General features: G+C 38.0%; 1 protein-coding gene across 1 annotated transcript in view; it reads right to left on the bottom strand.

Moving 5' to 3' along the window:
* LOC126248813 (DNA mismatch repair protein Msh2) overlaps positions 1–17,603 on the bottom strand; it is a 244,481-nt gene that overhangs the window by 85,709 nt on the left and 141,169 nt on the right. Inside the window, exons 7-8 of the mRNA XM_049950222.1 lie at positions 14,480–14,668; positions 11,097–11,269 (exon numbers count right to left, since the gene is read on the bottom strand). Of these exons, the coding sequence (XP_049806179.1) occupies positions 11,097–11,269; positions 14,480–14,668 (362 nt within the window). The remainder of the gene's footprint in view (positions 1–11,096; positions 11,270–14,479; positions 14,669–17,603) is intronic.

The raw sequence follows: 17,603 nt of genomic DNA, 5'->3' as shown, positions 1-17,603 counted from the left end.
GCAAAGTGCCATTACGTAAAAGAGAGCAGGATTTCACAGGGCCGGCAATTGGATCAACAACTTTCTGAATAATAAACAGATTTACTGTTGCATAGGACTGACTGTCTTCAGTTTGTGAAACTATGAGGAACAGTGGTGCATTCTTTGAATCATGAGCCTCATTCTGTTTATGTTCTGTAGACGTTGATTGTGAAGATGATTGGCTCATTGTGAGAAAATCCCTCCCCCATGATTCTCAGTGTCATTGATGGCATGCTCCTTCCAACTGGGGGGCCACTTCACAAACTGGGGGGGCACTTCACAAGGGTGCACACCCACCTTAGGTGTTTGTTCACACCTCAGATCACGTGTCCACACGTCCCAAACACTTGACACAGGGACCAATTGGCAATTTGGGAAGATAGCAGCTCAGTAAATCACCCCACCCTGGGCCTGGCCTGCACCAGGGGTTACATGCAAACCTTACCTGTAGACCCAGGGCTGGGAATTATGCATTATCCAGTCACCTGTTATGCATTGGCCAGCCTCGTACAGGGAGGAAGAAGGAAAAAAGAGGAGCCCCAAATGCCGAAGTGGAGGGAGGATAGAAGGAGGTGAGTGAAGAAAGAAGAAAGGAACGAAAAACAGCGGTGAGACTGTTCTTATGTCAGCTTCAGACAGTGCGGAGCATTCCCAAAAACACCCCAGCCATGTTCCCCAAAGGAGGGCAAAAAGAATAGCAAGAGGATAGACATGCAGCATGGAAGGGAAAAGATGCTGTGAACGCTGAGGCCCCATGGTAGATTTCTCTCCCATGTGATCAAAAATCTTAATTACTAACATCATGTTGTGGAATGAACTGCTTATACATGGAGAAAGCAAGGCAGCTGGTATGTGTGTTTCATTAAGATCACTGTTGGTTTTTTATTTCAATAAAGCAAAACACATTTGTGACAAAAATCTACATTTTCTTGGAGTTGCAAGACAGATTTAAAACATCTCCATTGATTTCAGAAAAACCTCAAAAAAAGTAGGCCTCTTGGGAAGAAGTGTATAAGGCAGGAAGAGCTGTGTAAACCAATACTATAGGTGACCACCAATGAAATGTTGGTTCTACTATTTTCTTATTTTCGGTTATTAGTCACTGTGTTATATCTTATTTTACAGGTACTGTGTGGTTTTTATTTTGAGAAATATATGATTACATAGCATAGAAACCACCTGTGACTGCCACAATGTTGTTCTTATAGTCCATACTTTCTAATATGAAAATTATTTTCGAAGTGCCAAAATGTGTTAGAATAAATAAAATGTCTATAAAATGCTGCACTGTACAATGTACTTGCAGTGAGACAGTCACAATTCATGAAATCCATCGCCCGTGACCTCTGGTCTGCCGAGGAGCACTGAAGTACTTGGCCCTTGGATAACTATGAAAATCTGCTGCATTATGCCACACACAAAGAGATCCGGACGGCAGGCAGATTGGTGAGACTAGATCTGATGGGCAGGGCTTGCACAATTGTGGGAAATGATGGACTTCAGATCAGCAGGCCCGACCTGTTAGAGATACCCACTGAAATGGTCTGCAGTTTTGGCCTGTCATGGAAGTCCACTTGTGTGGCCAGCTATTTACATATGAAAAATGTTCAAATGTGTGTGAAATCTTATGGGACTTAACTGCTAAGGTCATCAGTCCCTAAGCTTACACACTACTTAACCTAAATTATCCTAAGGACAAAAGCACGCGCGCGCACACACGCACACACAGTCCCTGAGACTCAACTCATGCATAGACGACCGCCATCTCTGAGAATCAAATCCAAACAAACCACTACTCCTGTCATCTCCCTGCCTCTCATCGGCACCTGCTACACTAGTGGCAAGAAGTGGTGGCAGCACTGACTGCAAGCTGATGAGAGTGCTAGGAAGTGGAGAAGCAGTAAGACTGAGGGAATAGAGAAGTGGCACACATACTCAGCTACGCCCAGCCAGTGACGGCAAAACTATTTCGCCTACTGAGACATAAATGAGATTTCTCTAGTGTTTTTCTTTTCTTTCAAATTTCCCTGCCTGATTTCCCTGACATATTTGAAATTCCCTGATTTCACTGATTTCCAGAACTTGTGGCAACACTGGTTTATCCTGAGGATGACATAGAAAATAAACCAAATATTTGTTCATAATCTGAGCCATTATTTCAACAGCACCTTTCCCTCAATACCGCATACAGAAAAAACAATGAGGAGCGACGGATACAAAAGGATGGATCACTACGGGCATAATTACCTCCTGTGCAATCTATAAAAAACACAGGAAAAAAAGACAAACAGTGACTTAAATTTCCAACGATACTTTAAAAAGTATAAAAAATCTTCAGAAGGTAACAACTAATGTGAAACAGATCGCCAACCACTAACTTATCATAAACTCAGGTAACATGAGTAAAGTACTTATGGAAGTTGTCGATGGTAATGCAGGAACCAAAGTCAACTGCATATCACATGAATACTTCCATCTAAATGAAACAAAGATCTCTAATGCAAAACAGGTTAGTGAACATTTTAACTTTAATTTTTCAGAGATTGCCAATAATCTAAGAGCTAGTGACAGGAATCATTACGCATGCAGTATCACACAAACCTATATTCCCATATCAGACAGGTCAAATTTTTGAGCCCAGTAACCGAACAAAAGGCATTAAAAATTATGAGCCACAAAAATCACCATTTTCATGAAGAGTTGATGATATCCCAGATTACCAATTAAATAACGTATCTGTTGAAATTTTCATACCTCTATGTAATTCTGATCAATAGCAGAGAATGTTTCCCAGAAGCGTTGAAGACCTCGAAGGTAATTTCAATCTTTGAAAAGGAAGACTGATGATGTAAACAATTATCATCCTGTTTCCATACTCCAAACTATATCCAAGATATACTTAAGAAAGCCATATACAGGGTGCTCCATTTATCTTGACCACCCTAAATAACTGTTTGTCCCCTAAATAACTGTTTGTCCAGATGCAAATTACAAAATGTTTCAAACAAATGTTCTTTAGCCATCAGGGGGACATCAGTGAGCATGATTGCCTTCATTGTAGCTTTGTTTTTTACAAAGATATGAACAGCAGTATAACTTTTTTAAATGGCACCCTGTATTTTTTATTCGGTAATTCATTCCCTCTCGTAAAGACCTATTCAAAAATATATCACAGTGTACCATTCACTGAAACACAATGTTATTAATTACATAACACAACATTGACTTTGAGCCCGGGATCACAAACTCTTCCACTTGCTGGAGTTGCCAGAAAACAAATGAAACTAAAGTAAAAATGTAACACAAAACTGACTGACTCTCCTGTACCATTTTGAAGGAGTACAACATTCAAAGGTGCTCAAAGTGGTGACCCTGGACACCGATACACTGGTACACTCATTGAATGAAAGAATTATTTACTGCTTCCAGTGTTGCCTGCTGAAGAGGATTTACAAGCAAGCACAACACGTTCTTGCATGTCTTCTGGAGTTGTTGGAATATCACAATAGACAACATCTTTAACACACCCCCAAAGAAAAAAGTCTAGAGGATTTAAATCAGGAGACCTAGCAGGCCAAGTAACTGTTCCTCCTTGACCAATCCATCTGGCAGGATACCTTTGGTTCAGAACACGATGTGCATACAAGGCATTATGTGCTGCACATCCCTCATGAGGATACCAAAAAGCATTCGGGTTCTTAGCGTCACTTCATCCAGAAGAGGAGGAAGAATTCATCTGAGGAAGTTGGCATACGCTATGCCTTTAGACTGCCATTGATGGAATAAGGGCCAATAATTGTAGTACCAAGCAACCCACACCAGACGTTAACTCTCCATTGACGCTGATGTTCCACCTATCTAAGCCATCGTGGGTTGTCGTTGGACCAATAATGCCTGTTCCTTGTATTTACCTGTCCTTTCTTTGAGAAGGAACATTCATCGGTAAATAGAACATTGGAGAAGTAGTTCGGGTTGGCGAGGATTTGCTGCTGTGCCCACTGACAGAACTGCACACGATTCTGGAAATCATTCCAATGCAATTCTTGGTGTAGGTGTATGTGGTAAGGATAGAACCGGTGATGTGTAAGAATACGATGTACAATGGTTTTAGGAACGCAAATCTCATGTTCAAGCTGTTGTGCGTTCACATGTGGATTCATAGCAACGGAAGTGAGAACAGTAACTTCGGCAGCTTCGTCTATGCGAGTTCTACAACAACTGTGTTGTCATGGGTTGAAACTTCTCGTTTCCTGAAGAATCGCAACAAGTCGGCAAAACATCCATTGTGAAAGTGGGTTCTTGTAAGGATATCACTCTCTACACAGTTCCGCTGCCTGTGTAGCATTTCGCCTACCTTCAACAACAATAAAAGAAACGTTAAGTCGATGCAGTTTGTAAGAAGGACAGCATTTACTGTATTCCTACTCTACACAACAGTATTTAAAAGGAGCAAACTACTGTACTAAATGTACCAGTACGTAAGAAAACAGTATTGCAATTACTGTTCTGCTAACTTACATTCCCCATAGATGAATAGTATTTCTACCTTCTCTTCGTTGGTGTACATTCTACTCACACAACTCTTCAACTGACGATGGTTGATGGAATGACTGGTGTGCATTCCACTTATGTTTACATTTGTCCTCTGTCAATGTCAGCACGTGGATGTGTTCCATTACCCCAAGTAGCTGCACTAAGCACTGGGAGCGTCAACATCAATGTTGTGTAATGTAATTAATAACATTGTGTTTCAGTGAATGGTACACTGTGATACATTTTTGAATAGGTCTTTAGGAGAGGAAATGAATTACCGAATAAAAAATACAGGGTGCCATTTAAAAGAGTCATATCGCTGTTCATATCTTTGTAAAAGATGGCAGTCATGCTGATTGATGTGCCCCTGACGGGTAATGAACATTTGCTTGAAAACTGGAAAACAGTTATTTAGGATGGTCAAGATAAATGGGACACCCTCTACAATAGAACCAAAGCATTTGTAGAAAAAATGGAATCTTTGACCACACAGCAATTTGAGTTTAGGAAAAACAGGACTGTTAATGAAACACTCTTCAGTTTCACTGAATAAATCCTTGAAACCTTCAATCAAAAGGAATTTCCTTCTGGACATTTCAATGACATTAGCAAGGCATTTGATCTCTGTATCATTCATTCACTGTAGCTTCAGAAGCTAGAATCACATGGCATCAGAGGTACAGCAAACAATCTGTGTAAATCCTATCTCACCAGAAAAAAACAAATGGTAGACACCACAAGCTGTGAATCTACAAAAAATTATTCCGACAAAGCCCTGATAAGCTGTGGAGGCCACAAGGCTCAGAACTGGGATCTCTCCTCTTCCTACTCTCTATCAATAACCTTCCTCTAAATCTCCCTAATACTTCTCCTGTGCTGTTTGAAGATGATGCAAACTTGCTCTTCTAGTTGGACTCAGTTCTGAAATTGAAGCTCAAAATTAATGACACAACTGAAAGGTTTCTCTCATAGCTCCACCATCATAAATTATTGTTAAACACAAAGAAGACAACTCATAAGCTCTTCTACCTATCCCAAAACCACACTGCCTATACAGAACCCTTGCAATTGATGGCAAAGAAATTTAACTAATAACAGAAGCAAACTGTCAGGGAGTCAGGATTGACAGGTCCCTCCATTGTCACAACCACAGGATGAAACTACTAAAGCGAGCTTGGTAGTCTCTGCTATGCTTTCAGAATTCTCAGGCAATTGTGTGATGTAAATACACTAAAACTGTTTATCAGGGGCTTGTGCACACAATAATAGTATATGGTATCCCTTTCCGGGGGAAGAGGGGGCGGGTTACTCACAGAAAAATTTTCCTTATGAAAAAAAGAATAACAAAAGTAAAGAGAGGGAGGGAGAGAGAGAGAGAGAGAGAGAGAGAGAGAGAGAGAGAAAATCAATACGATCTGCCACCAAAAACCATTTTCAAAAAGCTTAATATACTGTCAGTTCCCTGTATTTATATTTCTTATATTTTAGAGACAGTTTCTTTTGCAGAAAAGAAAGAGAAGAACAACTTGATCTCTTCACAACAACTGGAGAAATCCACTGCCATGAGACAAGAACATCCATCTGGTGAAACAAAGATTAGCCCTCGAGTGGGTGCACCTACGTATAAAGTATGCCATCCACAAATAACACCGTCTTGAACCATTTCACTGTTGCTTTACAATTGTGAGCCCATACATATTCCTTCATTATTGCTTCAGATAACACAGCGATAAGCTGTTCTGTCATACATCCATGTGAGCACCAGCAATATACAATAAACAGTGAGCTAGCTAGGCAAGGAAAAAAATTTATGATCCATGCAAGAAAATGACCCAACTTCCAAGCTACCAGCACAATCTCACAATGAGGCAGTTATCTACGAAATAATTAGGAATCAAATAATCAATTGGCTGGGATCTGATGCAACCATGCTATTTAATGCTTTGAGTGGATCATCACTGTGGTGCAACAATTTTAGGCAGCAACAGTGTGATATAATGAAACTTTATTTTATTATTGTTAATTAAACTACGGGTAAAATAACATTTTGCTCATACATGTTTACCTTGGTGACATAAAGACAATCCATGTATACAAAGTGTGTCTGCTAATGTTATAAAGAATGGTGTGTGTGCTTGAGGGTTAAGCAGAAGTTTCAATGGGGTGAGGAATATGGGCCGCCTACTTCTCAACTAATTACCACTACCAATTAGAAATGAAAGCAATACCCTCAGGAAGTAAGTAAAGGATTTACTAATAAAATACAGTTTTTATTCTGACGATGAGTACTTTTAGGCAAACTTGCCTTAACAACTCGATCTTATCCTCTCCCTCCCCTCATATCTTTGTGGTTATGCAGTGTAAGATTCTTTATTTCAAATAAATACATGAAAATGAACAAAGAGGTATGTAATTGTAGTAATTAAATAAAACAAAATAAATACCAACTTACCTGATCATAAATAAGAGGTTTTTTGCCAAAATTGTCACTTGAGAAATACAGGGTCATCTTACATTTGCAGATCAAACTACTACTGTTGAGGTCAACAGTTTTACATTGTTTAATAGACTGATATAGTATCATATTACATGTACAGGTGAAGCTTTGGCTACTGAGGTCATGTGCAGATTGTTTTTGAAGAATTCGGAAGGGTAGGTTAGACAAACCATACTCGTGCTCGAACAGACTCAAAATTTTCTGAGACCCCTAAGTGTGCAATACAGTATCAACCTTGCTTAACAATCGTGGAATTTGACTAGCGTAGAGCTAATATAAGGAATACACGAGAAACTATGAACTAGCCCCCACAACAGTTTATTCCTCTGCTTAAAATTTGACAGTTTTGTGAAACACAAGAGGACATAGCATTAATTTCTATTATCTGATAATTCCTGTATTTGAACAAGTTTGCAATAAAAGTTCTCATACATGTATGGATACTGTACAGCTTTACTTACACTTATGGTATTTTTAAGGTAAAGGTAATATTGAAATGCAAAAATGCTGTTCTTCAAAAAAATTTCTTGATTCTTAACTTGAGTCAATATTTTATTTGTTTATGAGATACTGTAATGATTTACCAAGTGGACTTCAAATGAGAAATTCGGTCACTGTCCACATAGAGTACTGGGTGAAAACGTTACCACCTTTTTATCAGCTTTAGAATAAGGTGATGACTTTCAGATGAAGCAAGAGAAAAATTAATCCAGAATAAAATGTCTAACTAACAAAATAAATCATATTAAAATGACTGAAATCATTGTTGCAAGAATAAATTACAGCAGCAAGACCAGTCATAGAGACAGCATCGGCTGATGACTCTACATTGTGAGACGAACAAAAGTTTGAGAATAGGACTGAATCATTATTACAATCTTTTATTTATGTATTAGTTACTGTTGTTACTTATGACCTGCACCCTAGAAGATATTGCAGTCTGTGTTTCACAGTTGCTCAAGCACAGCACTACAGAAGGAAACAGATACCAGCCTGGTTGAGAACAAGAATGAGTGTGGGGTGGGGAGTGGTGAGCGGACAGCAAATTTCGCCGTACTGGAAACCAAGGGAATCTATACCGCATGCTTTGGCGTTTCATGACCATATACCATGTTTAAACTGCAGTTTGGGTGAAACAATGTGAACTGGCTTTAGAATCACACACATACACAATAGTAGTATACATTTCTGCAGGAGAAAGTAGAAGTCTAGATATGGAGCAGTGGCATACTTAATTGGCTGCTTCCTACAGCAATGTTGTTGATGCTCACTGTGAGGCATGACGTGAATGAAAGGAAGTGTGTCTATGCAGCCAATGATAAATTGGTGGGCAGACAATATGTTTGGAAAGAAGAAATCTCTTAACATTCTCATGTCAGTATATAAGCAAGATCTGATACGTATTCGTCAAGAACAACCACATTCTCAGGTAGCACCATAACCACAACCACAGAACTCGCAACATATTCCAAAGGAACAGGCAATTTCAAGACTGTGCTATTACAATGATGGCGATGATTAAAAATAGTGATACCGCAAGATGACAGGCTTAGTAAGCAAGAAGATAGCAATCTAATTGCAGTTTTCGATTTAGAAAGTAATAACGACAAACTTGACAAACACCATCGCCAATTTTTTCTGTAATTCCTTTCACTCAGAATGTTTTCCAAAATATGGCACAGAAACTGATAACCATTTATTTGGCATAGTATGTAGCTTCCAAATATAATTTTTTGGCATATGCACAAGAACTGTGTCTCACTACAGTTTGAAAACAATTTAATTATTCCCTCCTGGACATTCACTCAAATACTTTTTCTTAAAATTGTGTGTTTTAATAATGAGGACTTCAAGCAACAGCTGTAGTTATTACTTGTTAATGAAGAACAAAAATTTAAATGTCATCTCTGAAAGATTTTACTGTATCAAAAAGAAAAATCAACCAAGAAAATTTACATTACAAGGAGATAGCACTTACTTTCAGAAAGTGCAAGTCTAACTACTGTCTCTTTAAATACAACAAATATTTCTATTTTTGTAACATACACTACTGCCCATACCATGAATAGCATGCAACAATTCTTAAACTGGCACGAAGTGTGCTACATGCTTGGATACACAAATTATTAACATTTCAGTGACTAAATAAAGTATGTAAGAGTAACGCCATTTACATCTCATATACAAGGAAAGGTCACATTTTAATATCGGTTGGTTGTGAGAAAACTGTGTTACGCCCCATTTCACAAAAAGAAACGTCTACTCGTTAGTGTCGGATTTCGACAGCGGCAGGAATGTGGACTATCGAGAAAGCGGTTTATTGTTTTAGAAATATTGCTACTAACATTGGCTGGGATCCCAAAAAGACACGTGAATACGCAATTATCGAGGAGGGCCGCATTCGAGACCTTGTGAAATCTCGACAGCCTCACTCTGATTGTACAGAACTGTACACATGGTCATTTTTCCACTGTGCCATTCATAAATGGAACAGAAAGTGAATAATTAGCAGTGGTATGATGTAACCTTTATTGTGTACCATACGGTGGCTAGTGGAGTATCTACACAGATGCCAATGTAATGCCTGAGAGGGCAGTCCAACAGTGCCCATAGCACGACAGGCTGCCAGCAAGGTGACCGTAGTCATGTCATCCCTCAATACGGCAGAAGAGACGGGTACACCTGATGACAATACTGGAAACAAGAGTGGCACGTGTTTTTCTGATGAACCACAGTTTCACGTACAGCAATATGATGGACTTATCCACGTATGGCGATTCTGAGGAGAACAAATGTTGCTAGACTGCATTTGTCAGCACTGTACACGCTCAGTACTCAGTGTGATTGTACGGGATGCCATCGGGCACACCATATGATGACCTTCACTTCATATAGCTGGTAATTTGGACAGCACTTATTAGATTTCTGATCCATTAAGTACAGTGCCAATGACACCTACCATGATACAGAAGGTGTGACTATTGCCCTAGCCAGCACATTTTGCATATCTCTCACCCAACGAAAACATCTGGGCATAGGACGCCAAGGGACTGCCACACTGATGGTCATCTGTTACTACAATTTATTAATTCTGGCATAAAATTGAAGCAGTACAGAACAATGTAGTCAGATATGCGATCTGAGTTCAGTTCAACTTGATACCCAGTTGAACTAGAGCGACTATTACTGCCAGAGGTTGCAGCCCTATCTACTTAATTTCACACTTTGTATACCCTCAAATCAAAAACCATCAACAAATCATTTATTCTGTATATGCACAATATGTAGACCTTCCAAAATTGCTGTCCTCCTTGCTGTAGCAATTTTAATTGCCAACAGTGTATGTTCCTTCCTCAAAGTGGAATTTAACAATTCTTATTCTTTAACAGTGCAGATATTACTGCAAGTTTTATAAAACTCTACAATTTTAGCATAAAGTCACCTGTTAGTTTTCACACAAAACCTTGAGACATGACTGCACTAAAAAGATTGTAAGTGTGACAAGAATGCTTAATATAAATTTATATCAAAGATGCCAAGACCTTAATATTGTACCACATTAGAATTTTAACTTCAATTCTCGTCTTATCCTGGAAACACCTTAACTGAATGAAATGTCCAAGAACCCTTCCACACTCGTCTCAAAGTTCAAAATTGTCAATGACACACTCCTATTTTTTAAAAATTTCCTAGGTATCTCACTCTGCTAGCAACCCTGTGACAGACACAAAGACAGTCTTTCTTTTATTCAGTTTCTGTGGTTATCTTTCCTCACTGAAACGACTGCATTAAATCAATTAAACATATTTTCTTAACAAATAAATAAAAGTTGAAAACAAACAAAAGTTTTCTGGAGGGAAATCGTCATTGTTTCAGTTGTGAGTGAAAAATTAATCAAAAAAGCTGAAGCTCATATTGCCTTTTAAGTGAATAAAATTCTTCATTAGTGTTCAAGATTAGCATATTTTAAGTGAAATAGACAACTACATGACAGTGGAAGAAAAAAAAAAAAAAAAAAAAGGAAGAAGAAGAAATTCAACCAAACCTTTGACCCTGGGGTGTACGGCAGCGGTTTAGTAATGAGAACAGACACATTCCATTAGAGTCTGGTGTAGCTAGGATGCTTAATGCCAGCACAGCTGCTGCATCAAGTTTCATGTAACGTTTCAGATCGAGAGTATCCAGTAAAAACTGTCCAGCACCAGGTGTTGTCATCAGCTGAGGGACGGGAAAAATTACGTTACAATGTGGTAATAATGTTAATTATAGTATGGAATGAACATTCAGAACAAAATGACTTTATCCGAAGTCTACCAACATTTGTTTAGGCTTGAAAGGAAAGTAGTTATTATTACATTTCACTTACACTACATACATCAGCAACATGAAATTAGCACTAACGTGTTAAACTATCAACATTTTGATCAAAATTTTGCTTTGCTAACAATAATTCTAAAAATAACATGAAATCTATAAGGTAGTAAACTACGAATGCAATACAGGTTAGAGTTTTGCCTTTCTGCTTATACCAAAATATTTACAAAAAACTCAGTTGGATAAGGATTAATTCTTTAGTGATCAGTGGGAACTATTGTTCCCACTTTCTTGTTTTCGCTGTAAGTTCAGTGGTAATCAGTGTTCCCACTTCCAGCTACCATCTCTGTTAACTGTGTGTACTTTGTCAACTGGCATGTAGAAGCTGTTTTATGTCTACATCTTTAGTCAATCTATGCAGAAGTGCTGCTTCTGCATGAAATGGAGCCATTATTTTGACCGCGACAGCTTTATTTGTATTCTGTGCTTTTCTTTTGTGGGTGAAGTGACTTGTATTATACTCTCCTACTTTTGTATTTGCCAAGGAGATAGTATACGCCTGTATTTGGCAGCTTTAAGTGGAAATCACAGAAATATTGCAAGATAAGCTACTGGGAACTATTTATCCCACTGAACTGCGTCTGGTGCGCAAGTCGTGTGGCTGTGAAATTGGCATAATGTTTATTGTATGTTTTTCATTGTTTAGAATGCCTGGACTAACATCAAAAGAGATTCTAAGAACTCTGCACTCATTACCAGAGGATGTACAAGATTCAAATTTCAATGCTGACTCCGATTCTGATGAAGAAATCCATTCACTGAATACTTTACAGATTTTGAACAAAATTAGTGATAACATTATTGTACCAAGTGATGATGATGATTTCGATTTGACAACAGAAGCAGGTGAAATTGGAAAAACGTCTCCTTGTGATGCCAGTGTATGTAACTCAACTCCAGTAAGAGCTGCTTCAACATTTTTGCCCAATGCTAATACGTGCAGTGAGGATGTTTCCTATTTTGAAAATCTTCCACTGAAATTAGAATAAAGCCCAGAAATTTAGGCTAATTTCTCAAAGTCTGATAATGAAATAATATATTTCTAGTCTTTATTTACAGAAGACCTGCTGTTACACATTTGCAATCAAACTTATATGCGAAACAGGAAAGATGTCTGATGAAGTCAGGGAAGAAAACAAGTGAAGTGATTTCCAACTGGCAGAACATAAACATTCCTGAGTTAAAATCTTTTATGGGAATGCTTATTTCGATGTGTATACATCAACTTCCACACCTCGGAAAAGTATTGGAGTAGTGATCCTATTCTTGGCGTGTCTGCTATCTCATCAATGAGGACAAAGCATCAGTACAAAAAAATTTGTTGAGGATCTGCGCTGCAATGACAACAGCACACGTTTTAAAAAAGGGACAAACTGCACAAAATCTGATGTGTCATCAGTGCTGTAACAAAGAAGCTGTATGAAGTATAAAAACCACCTCCTGTTTTGGCAGTTGATGAATGTATGGTGGCATTCAAAGGATGTTTGACACAAACAATTAATATGTCAATGTAACCAGTCAAGCATGGTGCTTAGTTGATGCAAGGACAGGGTCCATTAGAAACTTTGACATCAATACTGGAAAAAAAGACAAAGATGATAGGTCTGAATTTTCATTGGGTGAAGATGATGTGCTTACCCTAACAAATTCAATGGCTGAAAGTAAAAGGCTGGTGGCATTTGATAATTGGTGCTGTTTGTTCAGACAGGAAGGATTTGCTAGATATGGAGGGAGGGAGGGGGGGGGGGAGAGGGAGAGAGAGAGAGAGAGAGAGAGAGAGAGAGAGAGAGAGAGAGAGAGAGAGAAATTGCACAGGAGAATTTGCATTTGCTATCAGGTTAAGTGTTGCAGTAGTCAAGTGGCAGGATAGTACATCTGTGTGTATACAATCAAATTATCACAATCCCAAAAACAACTGTTTCGAGAGCAAATAAAGATGGTAGCAGAAGTGAAGTACTCTGCCCTTTGGCTTTAGCAGAGCACAATAAAATAACAGGAGTAGTTGATAGATTTGATCAGCTGCAAGAACGGTATGCTGTAGTCTTCATTCATTGCAGTGGCAGCACAAACTTTTTCTTTCTAGTAGATTTGGGAGTTGTCAATTCCAAAATTTTATAGAAGGTTCAAAAGACAGAAACAGACCAACTAACTTTTCAGTTACACTGGCAATGTAGCTCATCTGTGGTTTCTTAAGTCATAAACGAAGAGGAAGGCCTGTGCATCCAAACACTGAAAAGAGGTGTGCCTGGAGTTCCAGATGAAGTTCATCTGCAGAAAGTTTGGTCTCATTTGCCCACAAAATGTGTAACAAACAAAAGACAGCACAAACGTAGTGCAAAGAAAAGAGAATGAAAGTAATGTAGGGCAGCTGTTGTGTGCCTTTGTGTATAGCACCCTACTTTTGTAAGTTCCATGGCACATCACCTTAATGAATTCAAACGACAACAGAATGTAATACATGAAAATGTGTCTAGTATTTAAGACTTTTTTGTACTTATAAACAAACATTATTTTTTTCAAATTCTAAGGGGGTAGTCATTCCAGAGGCCAGTGGGAACAATAATCCCCAGCCTACCACCTTTTTTTAATAATAATAATTATACACTAATCTCTGACTTTCAAGACTTCAGCTATGATTTTGAGTGTGGTTTCTTAGCCCTATAAAGTGCTGATATAAAGTCCACAACTTCGGTAAATAATTTAGTCACGAAAGAGGTAAGCAGGAATTTAGCCACTATTTTTCTGAAGGAGCTGTTACAGTATTTGCTGGAAATGATTCTACATCTACATCTAAATCATACTCGGCAAGCGATCTAAGGTGTGTGATAGAGGATACTTGCGGTACCACTAACTAATCCCCCCTTCCCTGTTCCATTCACAAATGACATGTGGGACAAATGATTGTCAGAAAGTATCAGTATTAGCTCTAATTTCTTGAATTTTCATTGTGGTCATTACGTTTTTGCTTTTATATTATGATTAGAAGACTAACTTTTAAAAGTAAATTTATTCAAATTTATTCTCTCAAATGTTTAACAACTGGATTAGTCTTACCTCAAGATATTTGACAAGTGCACCTAGACATGTTATAGCAACTGACAGTTCCATTTCTCGCAGCTGAATAGCATCTTTGATGTGGGTTCCCTCGAAATTAAGCAGTGAGTTCAGCTCATGGACCAGGCCATCTGATGTGAATTCTGTTTTTTTACGATTTGTAACCAATATACCCATTCTTTCAAATATCTAGAAATTGATAAAACTGAATTAAACAAATTTGACAAAACAAAAACATTTACAGAGTGCACAGAGCCAAAAATTTTACTTATTTTATGGGCCAAGCTTTCAATCAATACCAAAGTCCTTCAGTTTCAATATGAAGTGGATGCAGAAAGCGACAATCCATAGCTCTCCTAAAACTTAACTCTCATGTACTTAAACTGATACATATAAACTGACCCACTACATAACAAGAGAAAAAAAAGAGGGTTAAAAACCATGGAAAAATCACTGACATGGTAAAATTACAACAGAATTGCAACGGACAGAATGTGGAAGTCTCAGAATAGGACCAACATGTCAGAATTCTAGCAAATGAGACTTAAGGCTAAAATGAAGGATTACTTTGCAAGCGTGATTCTGCATGTGTTCCAAGCACTAATCCCAATGGAATGGCTATATTCGGGAACACATGAATTCCTTATTTTTTTTAGTCTGAATTATTAAAAAAATCAAAAGTTTATCATCAGATTACATGGCTCATATACTATCATAAGGGCCGTGAAAGAGAGAACTTATCAGTTGTAATACTGTATACTGACTAACAAAATTAAAGTTATTACAGTAATTGAAATTCCTGGCTGAAACAGTACACAAAATAAAGGAAAGGAAACCACTCATCTTTAGCACATTGCAGGCAGGTCACAGAGACTGCTGCAATCCCTTAGAAGTCTTACACTTTTGCACCTTCTTTGCACGGCTCTTGACCAAAAGATAATGAAGAAAAGCAAAACCCTTTAACTGATGTTTGTTATCATCCTATATCTCAACATCTGTTTACAGTTTTTTGAAAGGTATCACATATTTACTGGATCATTACATTTTGAAAATTAGAAGATTCAGAGGTAGAAAAAAGTTTGTAATTGCAATAAATCAGAATTTACTATAAAATAAATGTACAAAACGATTTCATTGAATTTATACAACTCTTTTTCATTTAACAAAATTTGTCTTTGTGTGATATTGCTTGAAACAGTCAGGTAGACACAATCCTACATTACAGTCTTCACATCACCATCTGGTCTCCCTTCTCACTCATTTGCCAGTACTGTGTGTGTGTGTCCTTTTCAGAGCAAACAATGCAGTATCTTGATGCATACTTCTTGCTTGTTGTCGATGGGATGTGAGTGGGGAAATTCCTTACTGTTAGCCTGTTTGCTGCTGAACCCTGCTTTTCATCTTCGTTGAAAGCTTCACCTGATTTCTCGAGTATTTGTTTTCCCACGTTCACCATACATGTAAACAAGCTGGTTCGTTTGTGAGAGACAGGCCAAAGTTTCTTGTACAGGATGTAAGAATTGACCAAGCACATCAAATACCTTTTTCCACCATTTCATTGTTCGTCATTGAAAATAATAGTAGGTCACTAGCTGATCTCCATGATCAACACCAGTTTGATTTTTACTATAATCAAGTATGAGATTAGGCTTCAGTTTTTCTACAATTCCAGCCTCGGATTTTGTCTTTGTAACACTACTTGTCATTCTATGTTTGGTGGAAAGGGCAAACACATCCCTAGTATCTTTCCAGTAAAGTGCTAGCACTGAATTTTTCCTCTTGAATACTATTCCACCTCTTCTTAGCTTATTCTGTTTGAATTCCTGTGGTGGACCTCTTCTGTTTCTCATTACTGTGCCAATAGCAGATGTGCCCTCATCGAAACAATCTTTCAAATAATTTTACAGAAGTATAAAACCGGTCCATGTACAATGTATGACCCTTAGATAGATGACTGTTACATAAACCTAGCACCACAGAATCTGCACTGTTGTCTTTTTCACATGCACCAGTGTACCCTTCACAGTTCAAAACATATCCTTCTGCTGAATCGCTTAGAATGAAAAATTTTATACCATACCTGCTCAGTTTGTTCTTGATATATATACTCGAAATCGAATTCTCATTCTGAATGGACATAAACCTTCATAAACTGTGAGGTTATTGCCAGGATAAAAACTGTTCTTGCTTTTCAGTACAAAGTTATCAAAAAAAGGTCGGATTTTGTGTATAGGATCATGGTTTGGTTGACCCCTTCTTACGTAATTATCATTGTTATTCACGTGAAGTATAAAATAAATTGACCTACATCTGTCTCTTTTCATGATTTTTGCAGGTAAAGAGGAATCTTAGAATTAGCTCATTACTCTAATAGTCTGTAATATTTGGTTTGTGTACAAGACAGATGTGAATAATTATAGCAAGGAACAGATAAATCTCACGTAGGGTCACAGAAGACCAACTGGCCCAAAGCGACCTGGAAGTTATCTTATTTTGCCTCCGCAATTTGGAAATTGTTGCTACAGAATAGCTGTTTGTTTCTGTCTTCATGTTTTTTATGACATTTGCACCAATGAAGATGCTCCAACAGTCAAATTCAGTACTTTTGGCGTTCAAAGGTGCCTAGACATTACTTACACCTTCAAAGAGTGGTAATTGATGTTGCACATCATCATTTACCTAGTCAACAATGTTGCTTTGGGACTCCTTACGTTGTTGTATTCTGCCTCTGCCTCGATGAATGGGAGCTTCACAGTCTTCTAATATATCTGATGGCTCATTTTCATTTTTGGAACACTCATCGTTACATTCAAAATAAATGATATGAGTCAGTGAAACTGCTGAGAATACGATTGTGATCCCTAAACACAATGACTGGCCATTGTAATTACCATCTATTTCAGAAGAACTATTTTCAGTTTTAAACCTATCATCGTCAATTTCAGATTCAGATCCTTCGAGCAGCCTCAGAATTTCCTCTTCAGTCACACTGTCCCCCATTTCACAACAAACATTTGCAATAAAGAGAACTACAGAAGCACACTGCAAGAACAAATGCGCAGGAATTGTTTTGGCACCTTTTACAAGTCATATAGCACTTAGAGGAGGCAGGAACACCATCTAG

Source organism: Schistocerca nitens, chromosome 3 (genome assembly GCF_023898315.1).
Source record: "Schistocerca nitens isolate TAMUIC-IGC-003100 chromosome 3, iqSchNite1.1, whole genome shotgun sequence".
NCBI lineage: Eukaryota > Metazoa > Arthropoda > Insecta > Orthoptera > Acrididae > Schistocerca > Schistocerca nitens.
The sequence above is the reverse complement of the archived record's forward strand: the minus strand, read 5'-3'. Positions and strand labels throughout refer to the sequence as shown.